Genomic DNA, 20412 nt, shown 5'->3' with positions numbered 1-20412 from the left:
CTGGTTCTGGACTCCCCCAACATTGGGAACATGTTTCCTGCCTCTAACGTGTCCAACCCCTTAATAATCTTATACGTTTCGATAAGATCTCTTCTCATCTGGGATTTGCGTGGGTTTTCTCCGGGTGCTCCGAATTCCTCCCACACTCCAAAGACGTGGAGGTCTTGCCTCCCCCCCCCGGTCTGTAAGGATTGGATAAGCTAGTGGGATGACCGAGAACGAGTAGGAACGGTCGGCCGATGGCGGGCGTGGACTCAGTGGGCCGAAGGACCAGTTTCAGTGCTGCATCTGTAAACTGGATCGAGTGGTGTGGAGAGGATGGCACCACCAGTGGGAGAGCCGAGGACCAGAGGCCACAGCCTCAGAACAAAAGGACACTCCTTTAGAAATGAGATGAGGAGGAACTTATGTGGCCAGAGGGCGTTGAATCTATGGAATCCGTTGCCACAGACAGCTGTGGAGGCCAAGGCAGCGGATATTTTTTAAGGCAGAGATAGATTGAATGGCATATTAGATGTGATGGGCCGAATAGCCTAATTCTGCACTTACAACTTATGGAACTGGGACTGTGAAAATAAAAACACACAGAGAGGTGAAAGAGGAGAGAAATGCAGGAAGCTGAGAAGAGAGATGAAGACCCAGCGAATGGGACCGGGCAGGTGGGGGAGAGGCAGAGAGCAGAGGGTCAGTCACACCAACCTGGGGTCGTGCGGTGGTCCCGACTGATCGATCATCTTGAGTTCCGCTGCAAAGCCTTTCGAGCGCGCGTACTCCAGCAGGCCGCCAATGGGGTTCTTGTTCAAATAGGCGATCAGGTCTCCCAAGCCCGCAGCCTGGGCTGCGTCCAAATCCCCCGATGTCAGGCAGGGGACCGGGCCAGCTTCCTCCATGTTGCCGTCCGAGGGCTGTTAGCAGAGGAGAGGGTGGGTTACCAGCAAAACAGGAGCACGAGGGGAGGGGAGCCTGCAGCACCGACAGGCAGCCGGACAATGAGTCGAAAGGAACGTACAACGAGATCTGGGTGTCCTAGTGCATCAGTCACTGAAAGGAAGCATGCAGGTACAGCAGGCAGTGAAGAAAGCCAATGGCATGTTGGCCTTCAGCCCTTCGAGCCAGCACCGCCATTCAATGTAATCATGGCTGATCATTCTCAATCAGTACCCCGTTCCTGCCTTCTCCCCATACCCCCTGACTCCGCTATCCTTAAGATCTCTATCTAGCTCTCTCTTGAATGTATTCAGAGAATTGGCCTCCACTGCCTTCTGAGGCAGAGAATTCCACAGATTCACAACTCTCTGACTGAAAAAGTTTTTCCTCATCTCAGTTCTAAATGGCCTACCCCTTATTCTTAAACTGTGGCCCCTGGTTCTGGACTCCCCCAACATTGGGAACATGTTTCCTGCCTCTAACGTGTCCAACCCCTTAATAATCTTATACGTTTCCATAAGATCTCCTCTCATCCTTCTAAATTCAAGTTAAACTGGAGGTGGCGGAGTATGGACTTAAGCAAGAAGGGTTTCTTGGAGAAGAAGAGCTGCCTTAAATGTAGTTGCGTCTGGTTGAGTAACTATAGTAGGGTGAAGACTATTCCATGCTTTAATTGTGCGAGGGAAGAATGAATTGCTACACACATCTGTCTTGATAGCTGGTATCTCAAACTGAATCAAATGCCCTCGTCTATTCCTGACAGGTTTGGGTTTGGTGTAGATATGGTAATCTATGTCGAGCTGACCATTTAACATTTTGTAGATGTTACCCCTGGTTCTGGACTCCCCCCCCAACACCGGGAGCATTTTTCCTGCAACTTACCTTGGAAGGAAATTGCGCAGAATTCCCCAAGAGGAGGAGGACAGCAGTCTTTGCTGCAAACATCTTGGCCAGCTTCTTGCTGTTTGCTGTGGCAGCTGGAAAGGTCTCATTGCCCAACTTAACCATGATGGTGAATCTACAGGGCAGGAATCGGAACAAAACAACAAGTAAGAGTGGACAACTCTGAAGGTGGACAAACTAGAAATACTAATGAGGCGCCACGCACGGTGGCTCAGCGGGTAGAGCTGCTGCCTCACAGCGCCAGAGAACCGGGTTCCATCCCAACCACGGCTGCTGTCTGTTCGGAGTTTGCACGTTCTCCCCGTGACCTGCGTGGGTTTTCTCCGGGCGCTCCGGTTTCCTCCCACACTCCAAAGACACACAGATTTGCAGGTTAATTGAGGACCAGAAGCATCAGTCTGAAGAAGGGTCTCGACCCGAAACGTCACCCATTCCCTCTCTCCTAGATGCTGCCTGACCTGCTGAGTTACTCCAGCATTTTGTGATACCAGAAGACAGAGGTTCAGTTAGTTGAGGACCAGAAGGCCAGTCTCGAGAACCAGAGGACATAGGCTCAAGGTGAAAAGATTTAATAGGAATCTGAGGGGTAACCATTTCACACAGAGGTGGTGGGTGTATGGAATAAACTGCCAGAGGAGGTCGTTGAGACAGGGACTACCCCAACGTTTAAGAAATAGTTGGGCAGGTACATGGATAGGGCAGGTTTGGAGGGATATGGGCCAAACGAGGACAGGTGGGACTAGAGTAGATGGGGCATGTTGGTCGGTGTGGGCAGGTGGGACTAGTGTAGATGGGGCATGTTGGCCGGTGTGGGCAAAGGTGGGACTAGTGTAGATGGGGCATGTTGGCCGGTGTGGGCAAAGGTGGGACTAGTGTAGATGGGGCATGTTGGTCGGTGTGGGCAGGTGGGACTAGTGTAGATGGGGCATGTTGGTCAGTGTGGGCAGGTGGGACTAGTGTAGATGGGGGCATGTTGGCCGGTGTGGGCAAAGGTGGGACTAGTGTAGATGGGGCATGTTGGTCAGTGTGGGTAGGTGGGACTAGTGTAGATGGGGCATGTTGGCCGGTGTGGGCAAAGGTGGGACTAGTGTAGATGGGGCATGTTGGCCGGTGTGGGCAAAGGTGGGACTAGTGTAGATGGGGCATGTTGGCCGGTGTGGGCAAAGGTGGGACTAGTGTAGATGGGGCATGTTGGCCGGTATGGGCAAAGGTGGGACTAGTGTAGATGGGGCATGTTGGTCGGTGTGACTAGCGTAGATGGGGCATGTTGGCCGGTGTGGGCAAAGGTGGGACTAGTGTAGATGGGGCATGTTGGTCGGTGTGGGCAGGTGGGACTAGTGTAGATGGGGCATGTTGGTCGGTGTGGGCAGGTGGGACTAGTGTAGATGGGGCATGTTGGTCGGTGTGGGCAAAGGTGGAACTAGTGTAGATGGGGCATGTTTGCCGGTGTGGGCAGGTGGGACTAGTGTAGATGGGGCATGTTGGCCAGTGTGGGCAAGTTGGGCTGAAGGGCCTGTTTCCACACTGCATCACTCTATGACGATGACTCTATTTGGTTTCGGTAAAATTCTAAATGGTCCCGAGTGTGTAGGATAGTGCTGGCGTGCGGGGCGATGGCTGGTCGGCGTGGATTCTGTGCGCAGACCCGGTCTTCGAGCTGTATCGCTAAAGTAGGCCGTTCATTAACGCACCCTACAAGCAGGCGAGTAACTTTAACCCTGGGGATGCAATTATTTCACCTGCATTTGCCGAAGAGATGAATTAACCAGCTTGCAAAGTTAAAAATAGCACTGCAGTCCCTCACGATTCCACATCCCCTCACTTTAATTAATGGAGAGGTCAGACATTAATGTAGAATACAGATGCCCCCCCCGGGCGTACGATGCTTCCACTTGTGATATTGCGACGTTGCACATGGCAGCCACCGCAGCTCGCTCCCGGCCACGTGTATTCAACGCATTTCCGATTTACGGTATCTGCGGTTTGCGATGAGTTTCTCGGAATGGTCATAAGTGATAGTGAAGGACATTCTAGCCTTAGAGGGCGCACAGAGAAGGTTCACCAGATTGATTCCTGGGATGGCAGGACTTTCATATGAAGAAAGACTGGATAGACTCGGCTTGTACTCGCTGGAATTTAGAAGACTGAGGGGGGATCTTATAGAAACATATACAATTCTTAAGGGGTTGGACAGGCTAGATGCGGGAAGATTGTTCCCGATGTTGGGGAAGTCCAGAACAAGGGGTCACAGTTTAAGGATAAGGGGGAAGTCTTTTAGGACCGAGATGAGAAAGTTTTTTTTCACACAGAGAGTGGTGAATCTGTGGAATTCTCTGCCACAGAAGGTAGTTGAGGCCAGTTCTCTGAATGCATTCAAGAGAGAGCTGGATAGAGCTCTTAAGGATAGCGGAGTCAGGGGGTATGGGGAAAAGGCAGGAACGGGGTACTGATTGAGAATGATCAGCCATAATCACATTGAATGGCGGTGCTGGCTCAAAGGGCCGAATGGCCTCCTCCTGCACCTATTGTCTATTCAACGCATTTCCGATATCTTCGGTTTGCAATGAGTTTCTCGGAATGGTCATAAGTGATAGGAGTAGAATTAGACCATTCGGCCCATCAATGTAACCCCATCGCACGTTGAGAAGCACCTGCATAGAATGGCGGAGTGGACTGGATGGGCCGAATGGCCTAATTCTGCTATCCCTCGTGACCTAGCAGCACACTGGTGTCTCCACCTACCTGGGGTCATGTGGCGGGCCGCTCTGTGAAATCAACTGGAACTCGCAAGCGTTGCCCGACTTCTGTGCGTACTCCATCAGCATGCAGACGGGATTCTTCCCCGCGGGCAGCATGGGCTGAGACAGGGCGCACACTTCGCTCACCACGTCGTCGGCAGCAGGCGGGCACTGTACCAGACCGGGAGAAGACCGGAGGGAAAGAAGAGGGGGAAAAAAAAAAAAGATTTGTTGTAGATTTTGGGGTAGAGTTGTAGCGTTTAGTTTAGAGTTACAGCGTGGAAACAGGCACATCGGCCCACCGGGTCCGCGCCGACCAGCAATCCCCGCACACTAACACCGTCCCACACACACAATAGACAATAGTTGCAGGAGGAGGCCATTCGGCCCTTCGAGCCAGCACCGCCATTCAATGTGATCATGGCTGATCATTCTCAATCAGTACCCCGTTCCTGCCTTCTCCCCATACCCAAGGGACAATCTTTACATTTACCAAGCCAATTAACCTACATACCTGTACGTCTTTGGAGTGTGGGAGGGAACCGAAGATCCCGGAGAAAACCCACGCAGGTCACGGGGAGAACGTACAAACTCCGTACAGACGGCGCCCGCAGTCGGGATGGAACCCGGGTCTCCGGCGCTGCATTCGCTGTAAGGCGGCAACTCTACCTCTGCGCCACCGTGACCGCCCAGTGTAACCGGGACATGCTGGCCAGTGCGGGCAAGTTGGGCCGAAGAGCCTGTTTCCACACTGTATCACTCCAGCTGCTGCCTCTCAGCGCCAGAGGCCCGGGTTCGATCCTGACTACGGGTGCTGTCTGTATGGAGTTTGTACCTTCTCCCCGTGACCGTGTGGGGTTTTTCCGGGTGCTCCCGGCTTCCTCCCACCTCCCAAAGACGTGCAGGTTTGTAGGCTAGTCGGCTTGGTTATAAACTGTAAATTGTCCCCTCGTGTGCGTGGGATAGTGTTAATGTGCGGGGATTGCTGGGCTGAAGGGCCCATCTCCCCGCTGGATCACTAAATTAAACTAAATGTTCTCCAAATGGAGTAATAATAACAAAGAACCAAGCAATTTTATTTATAGAGTAAACAAAGGGTGGTGGGTGTATGGAACGAGCTGCCGGAGGAGGTAGTTGAGGCTGGGACTATCCCAACGTTTAAGAAACAGTCAGACAGGTACATGGATAGTTTTATTCACAAAATGCTGGAGTAACTCAGCAGGTCAGGCAGCATCTCGGGAGAGAAGGAATGGGTGACGTTTCGGGTCGAGACCCTTCTTCAGACTGATGTCGGGGGTGGGACAAAGGAAGGATATAGGTGGAGACAGGAAGATAGAGGGAGATCTGGGAAGGAGGAGGGGAAGGGAGGGACAGAGGAGCTATCTGAAGTTGGAGAAGTCGACGTTCATACCACCGGGCCACAAACTGCCCAGGCAAAATATGAGGTGCTGCTCCTCCAATTTCCGGCGGGCCTCACTATGGCACTGGAGGAGGCCCATGACAGAGAGGTCAGACTGGGAATGGGAGGGGGAGTTAAAGTGCTGGGCCACCGGGAGATCAGTTGCGTTAATGCGGACCGAGCGCAGGTGTTCAGCGAAGCGATCGCCGAGCCTGCGCTTGGTTTCGCCGATATAGATGAGTTGACATCTAGAGCAGCGGATGCAATAGATGAGGTTGGAGGAGGTGCAGGTGAACCTCTGTCTCACCTGGAAAGAATGTTTGGGTCCTTTGATGGAGTTGAGGGGGGAGGTAAAGGGACAGGTGTTGCATCTCGTGCGGTTGCAAGGGAAAGTGCCCGGGGTTAGGGTGGTTTGGGTAGGAAGGGACGAGTGGACCAGGGAGTTGCGGAGGGAACGGTCTCTGCGGAATGCAGAGAGGGGAGGGGATGGGAAGATATGGCCAGTGGTGGGGTCCTGTTGTAGGTGACGGAAATGTTGGTGGATGATATGTTGGATAGGACGGGTTTGGAGGGATATGGGCCAAACGCGGGCAGGTGGAACTAGTGTAGATGGGGCATGTTGGCCGGTGTGGGACTAGTGTAGATGGGGCATGTTGGCCGGTGTGGGCAGGTGGGACTAGTGTAAATGGGGCATGTTGGCCGGTGTGGGTGGGCAGGTGGGACTAGTGTAGATGGGGCCTGTTGGCCGGTGTGGGACTAGTGCAGATGGGGCATGTTGACCGGTGTGGGACTAGTATAGATGGGGCATGTTGGCCGGTGTGGGCAGGTAGGACTAGTGTAGATGGGGCATGTTGGCCGGTGTGGGCAAAGGTGGGACTAGTGTAGATGGGGCATGTTGGCCGGTGTGGGTGGGCAGGTGGGACTAGTGTAGATGGGGCCTGTTGGTGGGTGGGACTAGTGTAGATGGGGCACGTTGGCCGGTGTGGGCAAATTGGGCCAAAGGGCCTGTTTCCGCACTGTATCACTCTGTGACTCCATAGCTATAAAAGGAACCCTTCTTCAGGTGGCGTTTCGGGTCGGAACCCTTCTTCAGACTCCAACCCAAATCTTCACCTATTTCCTTTTCTCCCGGGGCGCTAGCTGACCCAAGATGCTGGAGTAACTCGGCGGGAAGTCTGGAGAAGGGTCTCGACCTGAAACGTCACCCATTCCTTCTGCCAGAGATGCTGCCTGACCCGCTGAGTTACTCCAGCACCTTATAACATATAACATATAACTACAGCATGGAAACAGGCCTGTCCGGCCCTACCAGTCCACGCCGACCATTCTCCCTGACCTAGTCTCATCTACCTGCACTCAGACCATAACCCTCCAATCCCCTCCTATCCATATACCTATCCAATTTACTCTTAAATAATAAAATCGAGCCAGCCTCCACCACTTCCACCGGAAGCCCATTCCATACAGCCACAACCCTCTGAGTAAAGAAGTTCCCCCTCATGTTACCCCTAAACCTTTGTCCCTCAATTCTGAAGCTATGTCCCCTTGTTGGAATCTTCCCCACTCTCAAAGGGAAAAGCCTACCCACGTCAACTCTGTCCGTCCCTCTCAAAATTTTAAAAACCTCTATCAAGTCCCCCCTCAACCTTCTACGCTCCAAAGAATAAAGACCCAACCTGTTCAACCTCTCTCTGTTGCCTAAGTGCTGAAACCCAGGCAACATTCTAGTAAATCTCCTCTGTACCCTCTCCATTTTGTCGACATCCTTCCTATAATTTGGCGACCAGAACTGCACACCATACTCCAGATTCGGCCTCACCAATGCCCTGTACAATTTCAACATTACATCCCAACTTCTATACTCGATGCTCTGATTTATAAAGGCAAGCATACCAAACGCCTTCTTCACCACCCTATCCACATGAGATTCCACCTTCAGGGAACAATGCACAGTTATTCCCAGATCCCTCTGTTCCACTGCATTCCTCAATTCCCTACCATTTACCCTGTACGTCCTATTTTGATTTGTCCTACCAAAATGCAGCACCTCACACTTATCAGCATTAAACTCCATCTGCCATCTTTCAGCCCACCCTTCCAAAAGGCCCAAGTCTCTCTGTAGACTTTGAAAATCTACCTCACTATCAACTACTCCACCTATCTTAGTATCATCTGCATATTTACTAATCCAATTTGCCACACCATCATCCAGATCATTAATGTAAATGACAAACAACAGTGGACCCAACACAGATCCTTGGGGCACTCCACTAGACACTGGCCTCCAACCTGACATACAATTGTCAACCGTTACCCTCTGGTATCTCCCATTCAGCCATTGTTGAATCCATCTTGCAACCTCACTATTAATACCCAACGATTTAACCTTCTTAATCAACCTTCCATGTGGAACCTTGTCAAATGCCTTACTGAAGTCCATATAGACAACATCCACAGCCTTGCCCTTATCAATTTCCCTGGTAAACTCTTCAAAAAATTCTTGTACGTCTATCTTAGGCCTCGTGCCTGGCTGGCCTTGGGGCAGATCATCACACACCAACCTCCACTGACACCATGGGCTCGTGCGGCGGCGAAGAAGGAGGAGGTTCGAGGTCTTCACCCAGCATCTCCTTCAGCAGCGCCCGCAGGGCGTTAGTAGCGGCCTCTTTCTTCGCCGTCTTCTTGCTGTTGGCTTCAGCCGGCTGGAAACTCCTGCCATCGATTACGGCCTGCATCTTGAATCTTCAGTGTGGAGAGAGACAAGAGGAAGGTGGTCAGCAGTGCAATTTATTGTCATTTAGTTCAGTTTGGAGATACAGCGCGGAAACAGGCCCTTCGGCCCACCGAGCCCGCGCCGACCAGCGATCCCCGCGCACTGACGCCATCCAACACACACACACACACACACTAGGGACAATGTTTTACACTTGCACCCAGTCAATTAACCTACAAACCTGCACAGCTTAGATGCGTGGGAGGAGACCAAAGATCTCGGAGAAAACCCACGCAGGTCACGGGGAGAACATACAAACTCCATACAGACGGCGCCCGTGGTCGGGATTGAACCCGGGTCCCTGGCGCTGCAAGCGCTGTGAGGCAGCAACTCCACCCTGAATGCGGATTCAGAAGGGAGTTGAATGTTTTCTAAATGGGGAGAGGATTCGGAAATCGGAGGCGCGAAGGAGTGTGAAGGTACAGGATTCCCAAACAGTCCGTTTGCAGGTTGAATCGGCAGCAAGGGCAAATGCAACGTGAGCAGGGGTGGGCGCCTGGGCCACCACTCTCCACGGTGTGTGTAAATGATTTGTATGATTGAGGGGGGATCTTATAGAAACGTACAAAATTCTTAAGAGGTTGGACAGGCTAGATGCAGGAAGATTGTTCCCGATGTTGGGGAAGTCCAGAACAAGGGGTCACAGTTTAAGGATAAGGGGGAAGTCTTTTAGGACCGAGATGAGAAAGTTTTTTTTCCACACAGAGAGTGGTGAATCTGTGGAATTCTCTGCCACAGAAGGTAGTTGAGGCCAGTTCATTGGCTATATTTAAGAGGGAGTTAGATGTGGCCCTTGTGGCTAAAGGGATCAGGGGGTATGGAGAGAAGGCAGGTACGGGATACTGAGTTGGATGATCAGCCATGATCATATTGAATGGCGGTGCGTACAGGCTCGAAGGGTCGAATGGCCTACTCCTGCACCTATTTTCTATGTTTCTATGAGAGGATTGAAGGCTTTGTGGCCAAGTTTGCAGATGATACGAATCGGGAGTTCTGGTTTCTTCCCACACTCCAAAGACGTACAGGTTTGTAGGTCTTTGCGGCACGGTGGCGCAGCGGTAGAGTTGCTGCCTTACAGCGAATGCAGCGCCGGAGACTCAGGTTCGATCCTGACTACGGGCGCCGTCTGTACGGAGTTTGTACGTTCTCCTCGTGACCTGATCTTCGGTTCCCTCCCACACTCCAAAGACGTACAGGTATGTAGGTTAATTGACTGGGCAAATGTAAAAATTGTCCCTAGTGTGTGTAGGATAGTGTTAGTGTGCGGGGATCGCTGGGCGGCGCGGACTCTGTGGGCTGAAAGGCCTGTTTCCACGCTGTATCTCTAAAAAAAAAAATCTAGACACAGAACACTGGAGTAACTCAGCGGGACAGGCAACATCTCGGGAGAGAAGGAATGGGTGACGTTTCTGGTCGAGACCCTTCTTCAGACTGGAGAAGGGTCTCGACCCGAAACGTCACCCATTCCTTCTCTCCCGAGATGTTGCCTGACCCGCTGAGTTACTCCAGCATTTGGTCTACCTTCCATTTCAACCAGCATCTGTAGTTCTTTCCTACACATCTCTGTACCCTTTCCAGTTTGATAACACCTATATACTAAAACTCTTGTTTGTTTGTTCCTGAACTACAGCCAAAACGGTACACGATAGCGCGACAATTTAGAACGGAGATGAGGAAAAAAAATTTCAGTCATAGAGTTGTGAATCTGTGGAATTCTCTGCCTCAGAAGGCAGTGGAGGCCAATTCTCTGAATGCATTCAAGAGAGAGCTAGATAGAGCTCTTAAGGATAGCGGAGTCAGGGGGTATGGGGAGAAGGCAGGAACGGGGTACTGATTGAGAATGATCAGCCATGATCACATTGAATGGCGGTGTTGGCTCGAAGGGCCGAATGGCCTCCTCCTGCACCTAATTTTAGACCCACCTTACTCACCATCATCCCTTTGGTGCTAATGGAAGTTTCATTGAAATCGGTGACATATTTTTTTAAGTTATTAATATTTTAAAGATTAAATCTATCTCCTAGGAAGGGGGGTAGAGAGAGAGAGAGAGAGGGGAGGAGGATAAGGGGGGTTGCGGAGGATGGAGTGGGACGAGGGGAGGGGATGAGGGAGGGAGGGAGGATGGATGGGTGGAGAGGGGAGAGAGGGAGGATGGATGGGGAGGAGAGGGAGGGGGAGGAGAGGGAGGGGGGAGGAGAGGGAGGGGAGAGGAGAGGGAGGGGGAGGAGAGGGAGGGGGAGGAGAGGGAAGGGGGAGGAGAGGGAGGGGGAGGAGAGGGAGGGGGAGGAGAGGGAGGGGGAGGAGAGGGAGGGGGAGGAGAGGGAGGGGGAGGAGAGGGAGGGGGAGGAGAGGGAGGGTGAGGAGAGGGAGGGGGAAGGAGAGGGAGGGGGGAGGAGAGGGAGCTGCACCAATGCAGGAGAGGTTTCAGCCCAACGGGTCCACCTGGTCTTGTCTTTTCTACAACACGGTGTCAATAGACAATAGGTGCAGGAGGAGGCCATTCGGCCCTTCGAGCCAGTACCGCCATTCAATGTGATCATGGCTGATCATTCTCAAACAGTACCCCGTTCCTGCCTTCTCCCCATACCCCCTGACTCCGCTATCCTTAAGAGCTCTATCTAGCTCTCTCGTGAATGCATCCAGAGAATTGGCCTCCACTGCCTTCTGAGGCAGAGAATCCCACAGATTCACAACTCTCTGACTGAAAAAGTTTTTCCTCATCTCCGTTCTAAACGGCCTACCCCTTATTCTCAAACTGTGCCCCCTTGTTCTGGACTCCCCCAACATTGGGAACATGTTTCCTGCCTCTAACGTGTCCAACCCCTTAATAATCTTATATGTTTCGATAAGGAGAGGAAGTATAACATCGCAAAGAAGAGTGGGAAGACAGAGGATTGGGACTCTTTTAAAGAGCAACAAAAGTTAACTAAAAAAGCAATACGGGGAGAAAAGATGAGGTACGAGGGTAAACTGGCCAATAATATAAAGGAGGATAGCAAAAGTTTTTTTAGGTACGTGAAGAGGAAAAAAATAGTCAAGGCAAATGTGGGTTCCTTGAAGACAGAAGCAGGGGAATTTATTATGGGGAACAAAGAAATGGCAGACGAGTTAAACCGTTACTTTGGATCTGTCTTCACCGAGGAAGATACACACAATCTCCCAAATGTTCTAGGGGCCGGAGAACCTAGGGCGATGGAGGAACTGAAGGAAATCCACATTAGGCAGGAAATGGTTTTGGGTAGACTGATGGGACTGAAGGCTGATAAATCCCCAGGGCCTGATGGTCTGCATCCCAGGGTACTTAAGGAGGTGGCTCTAGAAATTGTGGAAGCATTGGAGATCATTTTTCAATGTTCTCGACTTTCAGAAAGCCTTCGACAAGGTCCCACATAGGAGATTAGTAGGCAAAATTAGAGCACATGGTATTGGGGGTAGGGTACTGACATGGATAGAAAATTGGTTGACAGACAGAAAGCAAAGAGTGGGGATAAATGGGTCCCTTTCAGAATGGCAGGCAATGACCAGTGGGGTACCGCAAGGTTCGGTGCTGGGACCCCAGCTATTTACGATATACATTAATGACTTAGACGAAGGGATTAAAAGTACCATTAGCAAATTTGCAGATGATACTAAGCTGGGGGGTAGTGTGAATTGTGAGGAAGATGCAATAAGGCTGCAGGGTGACTTGGACAGGTTGCGTGAGTGGGCGGATACATGGCAGATGCAGTTTAATGTAGATAAGTGTGAGGTTATTCACTTTGGAAGTAAGAATAGAAAGGCAGATTATTATCTGAATGGTGTCAAGTTAGGAAGAGGGGATGTTCAACGAGATCTGGGTGTCCTAGTGCATCAGTCACTGAAAGGAAGCATGCAGGTACAGCAGGCAGTGAAGAAAGCCAATGGAATGTTGGCCTTCATAACAAGAGGAGTTGAGTATAGGAGCAAAGATGTCCTTCTACAGTTGTACCGGGCCCTGGTGAGACCGCACCTGGAGTACTGTGTGCAGTTTTGGTCTCCAAATTTGAGGAAGGATATTCTTGCTATTGAGGGCGTGCAGCGTAGGTTCACTAGGTTAATTCCTGGAATGGCGGGACTGTCGTATGTTGAAAGGCTGGAGCAATTAGGCTTGTATACACTGGAATTTAGAAGGATGAGGGGGGATCTTATTGAAACATATAAGATAATTAGGGGATTGGACACATTAGAGGCAGGAAACATGTTCCCAATGTTGGGGGAGTCCAGAACAAGGGGCCACAGTTTAAGAATAAGGGGTAGGCCATTTAGAACGGAGATGAGGAAGAACTTTTTCATTCAGAGAGTGGTGAAGGTGTGGAATTCTCTGCCTCAGAAGGCAGTGGAGGCCAGTTCGTTGGATGCTTTCAAGAGAGAGCTGGATAGAGCTCTTAAGGATAGCGGAGTGAGGGGGTATGGCGAGAAGGCAGGAACGGGGTACTGATTGAGAGTGATCAGCCATGATCGCATTGAATGGCGGTGCTGGCTCGAAGGGCTGAATGGCCTACTCCTGCACCTATTGTCTATTGTCTAAGATCTCCTCTCATCCTTCTAAATTCCAGTGTATACAAGCCTAGTCGCTCCAGTCTTTCAACATATGACAGTCCCGCCATTCCGGGAATTAACCCAGTAAACCTACGCTGCACGCCCTTGTTGTCCTTGTTGTTCAGTGGTTGTTTCCGGCAGACATTTTGGTGCTGGGCCTACGCCGGCCATTGTTAGCCCGGGGAGCGTTATTTATTAAATAAGAAAGTGGTTTCTCTTACCGAGGGTCGTGAGACGGTCCCGTCTGTGCGAGGAGGTTGAATTCGCACTGCAGCGCCGATCCCTGGGAGAATTCCATGAGGCCGCTGACGGGATTCTTGGACAGACAGGCCCGCAGCCTCTCGGTGGGCGAGAGGGCGGGGACCTGCTCGGCGTTGGTCTTCCCCGGCAGCACGCCCTGCGGCAGGCCGACCACGCCGTCGGCGCCGCTCACGCGGTTGATGATGTTGAGGTCGTCGGGGATGTCGTCGGACTCCCACTGGCAGTTGCCCGCGGAGTTGCCGTAGTAGCCGGAGCCGGCGTGGTTGGCCTCCATTTTAATCTCTGCCGCCTTGTCGCTGGGCACCGTGGGATCAGCGGCGGGCGAGGGCTGCAGATCCTCCGCCTCCTTCATGGGCGCCGGCTGGCCGTTGCCGATACCGCTCTCTTCCTTGACCTTCACCTCATCCGCCCCCTCTGGCACGGCAGTCGGCGCGGCGTCCTTTACGGCCGGCGGCGCGGCGTCCATTACGGGCGGCGGCACGGCATCCACGGCGTCGATCACGGCCATGCCCGAGTCGTGCGCCTTGCGCTTGCGCAGCAGCACCTCCTTCTTGTGGTCGGACAGCGTCCAGATGGACGGAGAGGTGTTCTCCTTGAAGAGATCCCCCTGGTTCTCCAGCAAGAACAGGGTGGAGTTGACCTGGCGCGCCGACTTCAGCCCCACGTTCTTGGCGATGTCCAGGGCCGTGGCCTTGTCCTTCTCCAAGAGGAAGCGGAAGATCCGGTCCTTCTGGGACTCTGCGTCCTCCATGCTGGCCGGCTCGCTGCTGCTCTCCGAGCTGTCTTGGTCGTCGGACGCCTCCTTGGGCGGGCGGACCACGTCCCTTCCCTTGGGGCGCGACCGCTGGCTCTCGGCGTCTTGGTGAAGACACCAGAGTGGGGGCGACGTCCCTTCCTTCGTCACTCGCCTCTCCTGCAGGAGGCGGTACAGGAAGTGGTTGGCCTCTTTCTTCGGCACTCCAAGCCTCCGGGCTATCTTGGGGGCGGCAAGGCTCTCTCCTGGCCGGAGCTCTTCCAGAACCCGGACCACCTCGTGCCGCGAGGTGCCACCGAGGGAGACGCTACTGAGGAGCCGACAGAGATCCTGGTCGAACCCCGAGCTCTTGGCCCAGTTCTGGGCTGGCGCGGCGGAGGGGTAGGGACGAGCGACCGGTTGGGCGCCGACACGGTGGCGGGGGTGGTGGGTCCAGCTCTTGGCCCGAGGCTGGGAGCCGTAAGTCCGCGGCTGGGAGCCTCGCTGCCTCCACAGGTACGAGCTCTGGTGCTGAAAGACAAAGGCGGGAGCCTGGGCACTCTGGCCGGTGAGAAACTGAATCTGCTGGCTGCGGAACTGCTCCGCTGACGCTCCCTGGCCGGAGGGAGTGGGACTGGACTGTCCGTGGGGGCGGCTGCAGCGATTGGACTGCTGGCAACTATTCGATTTTCCTCTTCTGTCACCGTTAGTGCCTCTGCTCATGCTCCTAATTCAGAGCCTGTGGAGTGGTGGCTTTGCCAGCAGGAAGCAGATTAGTCCAGCCGATCAGATTTCCTCTGCGCACCTTGAAGTGAGAACAGATTTTGGTTAATGCTCGGACACGCAGCGACAACAATGAACCGACCCACACAGCCGACCGAGCAACAAAGCAACACCAACAGCTTTCCTCCCACCCTAAAGAGGCGTAGGAACTGCACAGATGTGCAGGAAAAAACCCTGCAGATGCTGGTTTAAATCGAAGGCAGACACAAAATGCTGGAGTAACTCAGCGGGTCAGGCAGCATCTCTGGAGAGAAGGAACGGGCGACGTTTCGGGTCGAGACCCATCTTCAGACGGATCTTCTCCAGAGATGCTGCCTGACCCGCTGAGTTACTCCAGCATTTTGTGTCCACCTAGGAACTGCAGATGCCGGTTTAAACCGAAGATAAGACACAAAATGCTGGAGTAACTCAGCGGGACAGGCAGCATCTCTGGAGAGAAGGAATGGGCGACGTTTTGGGGTCGGGACCCTTCTTCAGACTAGTCAGGGGAAAAGAATATAGTTCTCACACTTTACCCCTCCGTATCTCTAGTCTCCCTCTCCCTTGACTCTCAGTCAGCAGGGGGGTCCCGACAGGAAACGTCAGCCATTCCCGTCCCACTGAGTTACTCCAGCATTTTGTGTCCATCTTCGGGTTTGTAGAATCGTCCTCTGTAAATTGCCCCCAGTGTGCAGGGTGTGGATGAGTAAGTGGGATAGCATTGGAACACAGAGCACAAGAAAAGCTCCCATGGCGTACAATGTCTTTGCCAAACATGATGAGAAGACCAACTCTTAATGGGCCTGACCCAAAACGCCACCCATTGCTGGGGCAGCTTACAACCCAGTGGCATGAACCTCGATTTCTCTCATTTCAGTTCCCTCTCGCCATCCCTAGTCACACCAGCTTCTTGTTCCCACCCGGCAAACAGCTAAAATGGCCCGTTTCCTTTAACATCGTCACTTTTTTTTTTGCATCTCGTTTATTCATTACCAGTCTGAAGGGTCTCGACCCAAAACATCACCCATTCCTTCTCTCCCAAGACGCTGCCTGACCCGTTTAGTTACTCCAGCTTTTTGTGTCTACCTCCCTCTACATCACTGTCTATAATCTCTCGCTTCCCTCTCCCCTGACTAGTCTGAAGGGTCCTGACACGAAACGTCACCCATTCCTTCTCTCCAGAGGTGCTGCCTGACCCGCTGAGTTACTCCAGCACTGTGAAACATTACCTACCCATGTTCTCCACAGATGCTGCCTGACCCGCTGAGTTACTCCAGCACTCTGTGAAACGTCACCTATCCATGTTCTCCACAGATGCTGCCTGACCCGCTGAGTTACTCCAGCACTCTGTGAAACGTCACCTATCCATGTTCTCCACAGATGCTGCCTGACCCACTGAGTTACTCCAGCACTCTGTGAAACGTCACCTATCTAGGTTCTCCACAGATGCTGCCTGACCCGCTGAGTTATTCCGGCACTCTGTGAAACGTCACCGATCCATGTTCTCCACAGATGCTGCCTGACCCGCCGAGTTACTCCAGCATCTTGTCTTTTTTCGTAAACCAGCGCCTACAGTTCCTTGCGTCGACGTCTAACTCTTATCTGCTTGCCTGCCTTCATTCGTTGCATATCTTTTTGCCTCTCCAAGTCTCTTAAATGTCACTATTGTCTCTGTAGCCTGGGAAGAACTCGCCAGCACAGTAAATTTAGTTGAGAAACACAGCATGAAAACAGACCCCCCCCCCCCCCCCGGCCCACCGATCGCCCCAACACACCAAATGAGCGACAATCTACAGAAGCCAATTCACCTACAAACCCGCACATCTTTGGGATGTGGGAGGAGGCCGGAGCAGGCGGAGGAAACCCACGCGGTCACGGGGAGAAGGTGCAATCTCCGCACAGCCAGGATCAAAGCAGCCGAGATGGTGTCGACCTGAAGGACGCTTTCACTGTGGAATGACACCAGGACTCCAGCATGGAGACAGGCCAGGCGGCGTAATCAGTCCAGGCCATTTATCCCAGAGAGGAACAATGAACTCCGGGTGACGTTGTCACTACCATGACCGCCTCACGTTAAGCGGATAATTTACAGGTTCCAATCGCATCGCTAGCTTGGACGCTTGCGACCATGAAGGACTGCAGCAGCAGTGAGACGCTGAGCAGCCCTTTCACTGGAACTGCGAAGCAGGAACGCCTTGGAATTTGCTCAAGCCCGCCCGGCTCCCCACAGTGTCAAAGCACCGGACGCAACTTCTGACGTCACTCAGAGCTGGTCGAACGAAGCCAAGTTTCAAGGGCAAACTCATAACCAGAGCGCACACACACACACACAGCAGAAACACCGGACGGCTCTGCCTACGTCTACTGCCACGCCGCTAAAAATACCCAAAGCTTTCCCGAGTAAAACACAGCGACAAAATCACCTCAAGTGCCATCACGCATCGAAAGACAAAGAACCCATTTTACGAATAACCTTGAGGGATAGATTTTTGAAATATCAATTCCTGGAAACGCCGAGACAACATTCTCCAAACGCATCCTCTCTCCTGGAAAGATGAAGGAAATCAGGACAGGAGGCCTCCTCTCTCCAAATTTGAGGACGGATATTCTTGCTATTGAGTGCGTGCAGCGTAGGTTTACTAGGTTAATTCCCGGAATGGCGGGACTGTCGTATGTTGAAAGACTGGAGCGACTAGGCTTGTATACACTGGAATTTAGAAGGATGAGAGGAGATCTTATCGAAACGTATAAGGTTATTAAGGGGTTGGACACGTTAGAGGCAGGAAACATGTTCCCAATGTTGGGGGAGTCCAGAACAAGGGGTCACAGTTTAAGAATAAGGGGTCGGCCATTTAGAACTGAGATGAGGAAAAACTTTTTCAGTCAGAGAGTTGTGAATCTGTGGAATTCTCTGCCTCAGAAGGCAGTGGAGGCCAATTCTCTGAGTGCATTCAAGAGAGAGCTGGATAGAGCTCTTAAGGATAGCGGAGTCAGGGGGTATGGGGAGAAGGCAGGAACGGGGTACTGATTGAGGATGATCAGCCATGATCACATTGAATGGCGGTGCTGGCTCGAAGGGCCGAATGGCCTCCTCCTGCACCTATTGTCTATTGTCTCCGGAGATTAGTTTAGTTTAGAGATAGAGCGTTGAAACAGGCCCATCAGTTCACGCCAACCAGCAATCAACCCATTCGCACTATCCCACGTTATTCCACTTTCTCATCCGCTCCCGACACACTTGGGGCAATTTACAAGAGGGCCAATTAACCCACACAGCCGCATGTCTTCGGGATGTGGGAGGAAATCCACGCGCTCTCAGGGAGAACGTGCAAACTCCACACAGACGGCGCCCGAGGTCAGGATCGCACCCGGGTTCCAAATCTAAACTAATAACGGGAAAGTCAAAACTCAAACTGTCAGAAAATAGAGAATGGGTAACAGACAATAGGTGCAGGAGTAGGCCATTCAGCCCTTCGAGCCAGCACCGCCATTCAATGCGATCATGGCTGATCACTCTCAATCAGTACCCCGTTCCTGCCTTCTCCCCATACCCCCTCACTCCGCTATCCTTAAGAGCTCTATCCAGCTCTCTCTTGAAAGCATCCAACGAACTGGCCTCCACTGCCTTCATGAGGCAGAGAATTCCACACCTTCACCACTCTCTGACTGAAAAAGTTCTTCCTCATCTCCGTTCTAAATGGCCTACCCCTTATTCTTAAACTGTGGCCCCTTGTTCTGGACTCCCCCAACATTGGGAACATGTTTCCTGCCTCTAATGTGTCCAATCCCCTAATTATCTTATATGTTTCAATAAGATCCCCCCTCATCCTTCTAAATTCCAGTGTATACAAGCCCAATCGCTCCAGCCTTTCAACATACGACAGTCCCGCCATTCCGGAAATTAACCTAGTGAACCTACGCTGCACGCCCTCAATAGCAAGAATATCCTTCCTCAAATTTGGAGACCAAAACTGCACACAGTACTCCAGGTGCGGTCTCACCAGGGCCCGGTACAACTGTAGAAGGACCTCTTTGCTCCTATCCTCGTAAATCTCCCCTGCACCTGTTCCCATCAGCGGAGCTGAATTGGACTGTCGGGGGAGTCCAGAACCAGGGGCCACACAGTCTAAGAATAAAGGGGAAGCCATTTTAAACTGAGGTGAGAAGAAACGTTTCCACCCGGAGTTGTGAATTTGTGGAATTCCCTGCCACAGAGGGCAGTGGAGGCCGATTCACTGGATGAATTTAAAAAAGAGAGTTAGATACTCTAGGGGCTAGGGGAATCAAGGGATATGGGGAGAAGGCAGGCAGTGGTTACTGATTGTGGACGATCAGCCATGATCACAATGAATGGCGGTGCTGGCTCAAAAGGCCTCCTCCTGCACCTATTTTCTATGTTTCAACATCCCCATTGTAGCATGTACACACTGGGAAGTTGGCGCCCATTTGCAGTTTAATTAAAATTACTCACTGAAAGTCTGCAGCCTTAATCACTTCTCTTCAGTACCCCCTCACCCCTCCAGAGAACATAACAATTAAAGAATTCTTAGACAGGCAATTGAAAATCTAATTACACTGACAAAACCTCGACAAGAGCTAGAAACAATCTCGCCTTGGATCGGGGGACAAGGACGCGGCAGAGGCAGGAACACCAGGTTTAAACGTCAGCTAACAACGTGCCGCTGATCCATAGGTGGGATCCAGTATTTGCACTGGAAACCATGTTCGAGTCCATCAAGGGGAAGGTGCGGGCATTTAACAGCTGCAGCTTGTCAGTAAATCAGGGGGGATCTTGTAGAAACTTACAAAATTCTTAAGGGGTTGGACAGGCTAGATGCAGGAAGATTGTTCCCGATGTTGGGGAAGTCCAGAACAAGGGGTCACAGTTTAAGGATAAGGGGGAAGTCTTTTAGGACCGAGATGAGAAAGTTTTTCTTCACACAGAGAGTGGTGAATCTGTGGAATTCTCTGCCACAGAAGGTAGTTGAGGCCAGTTCATTGGCTATATTTAAGAGGGAGTTAGATGTGGCCCATGTTGCTAAAGGGATCAGGGGGTATGGAGAGAAGGCAGGTACGGGATACTGAGTTGGATGATCAGCCATGATCATATTGAATGGCGGTGCGTACAGGCTCGAAGGGCCGAATGGCCTACTCCTGCACCTATTTTCGATGTTTCTATTGCCGTGACCCTCCTGTGCACCACTGCATGCCGCCGACCGACACAGAAAGGATGATCCAACCTCCAAGGGCCAAATGGCCGCCTCCTGCACCTATTTCCCGTGTTTCTAATTCCGCAAAGCGCTGGAGTAACAGGACGGCAGACTCGGGTTCGATCACGACCGCGGGTGCTGTCTGTGCG

At 52.1% G+C, this 20412-nt stretch overlaps 1 protein-coding gene across 8 annotated transcripts in view; it reads right to left on the bottom strand.

The window, feature by feature from the left end:
• Positions 1 to 20412, bottom strand: part of adar (adenosine deaminase RNA specific) — a 57384-nt gene that overhangs the window by 24124 nt on the left and 12848 nt on the right. For 5 of the 8 annotated variants that reach the window (XM_078432003.1, XM_078432007.1, XM_078432001.1 and 2 more), the window contains 5 exons: positions 13519 to 15096; positions 8529 to 8709; positions 4573 to 4739; positions 1810 to 1945; positions 700 to 905 (listed from right to left, as the gene is read on the bottom strand). In XM_078432003.1, the coding sequence (XP_078288129.1) occupies positions 700 to 905; positions 1810 to 1945; positions 4573 to 4739; positions 8529 to 8709; positions 13519 to 15014 (2186 nt within the window). In that variant the 5' untranslated portion in view covers positions 15015 to 15096. Of the gene's footprint in view, positions 1 to 699; positions 906 to 1809; positions 1946 to 4572; positions 4740 to 8528; positions 8710 to 13518; positions 15097 to 16861; positions 17040 to 17476; positions 17502 to 20412 lie in introns of those variants that run through there. The other 3 variants (XM_078432008.1, XM_078432009.1, XM_078432005.1) reach the window with 3 other exon arrangements.

Source organism: Rhinoraja longicauda, chromosome 44 (assembly GCF_053455715.1).
Source record: "Rhinoraja longicauda isolate Sanriku21f chromosome 44, sRhiLon1.1, whole genome shotgun sequence".
Lineage (NCBI taxonomy): Eukaryota > Metazoa > Chordata > Chondrichthyes > Rajiformes > Arhynchobatidae > Rhinoraja > Rhinoraja longicauda.
The sequence above is the reverse complement of the archived record's forward strand: the minus strand, read 5'-3'. Positions and strand labels throughout refer to the sequence as shown.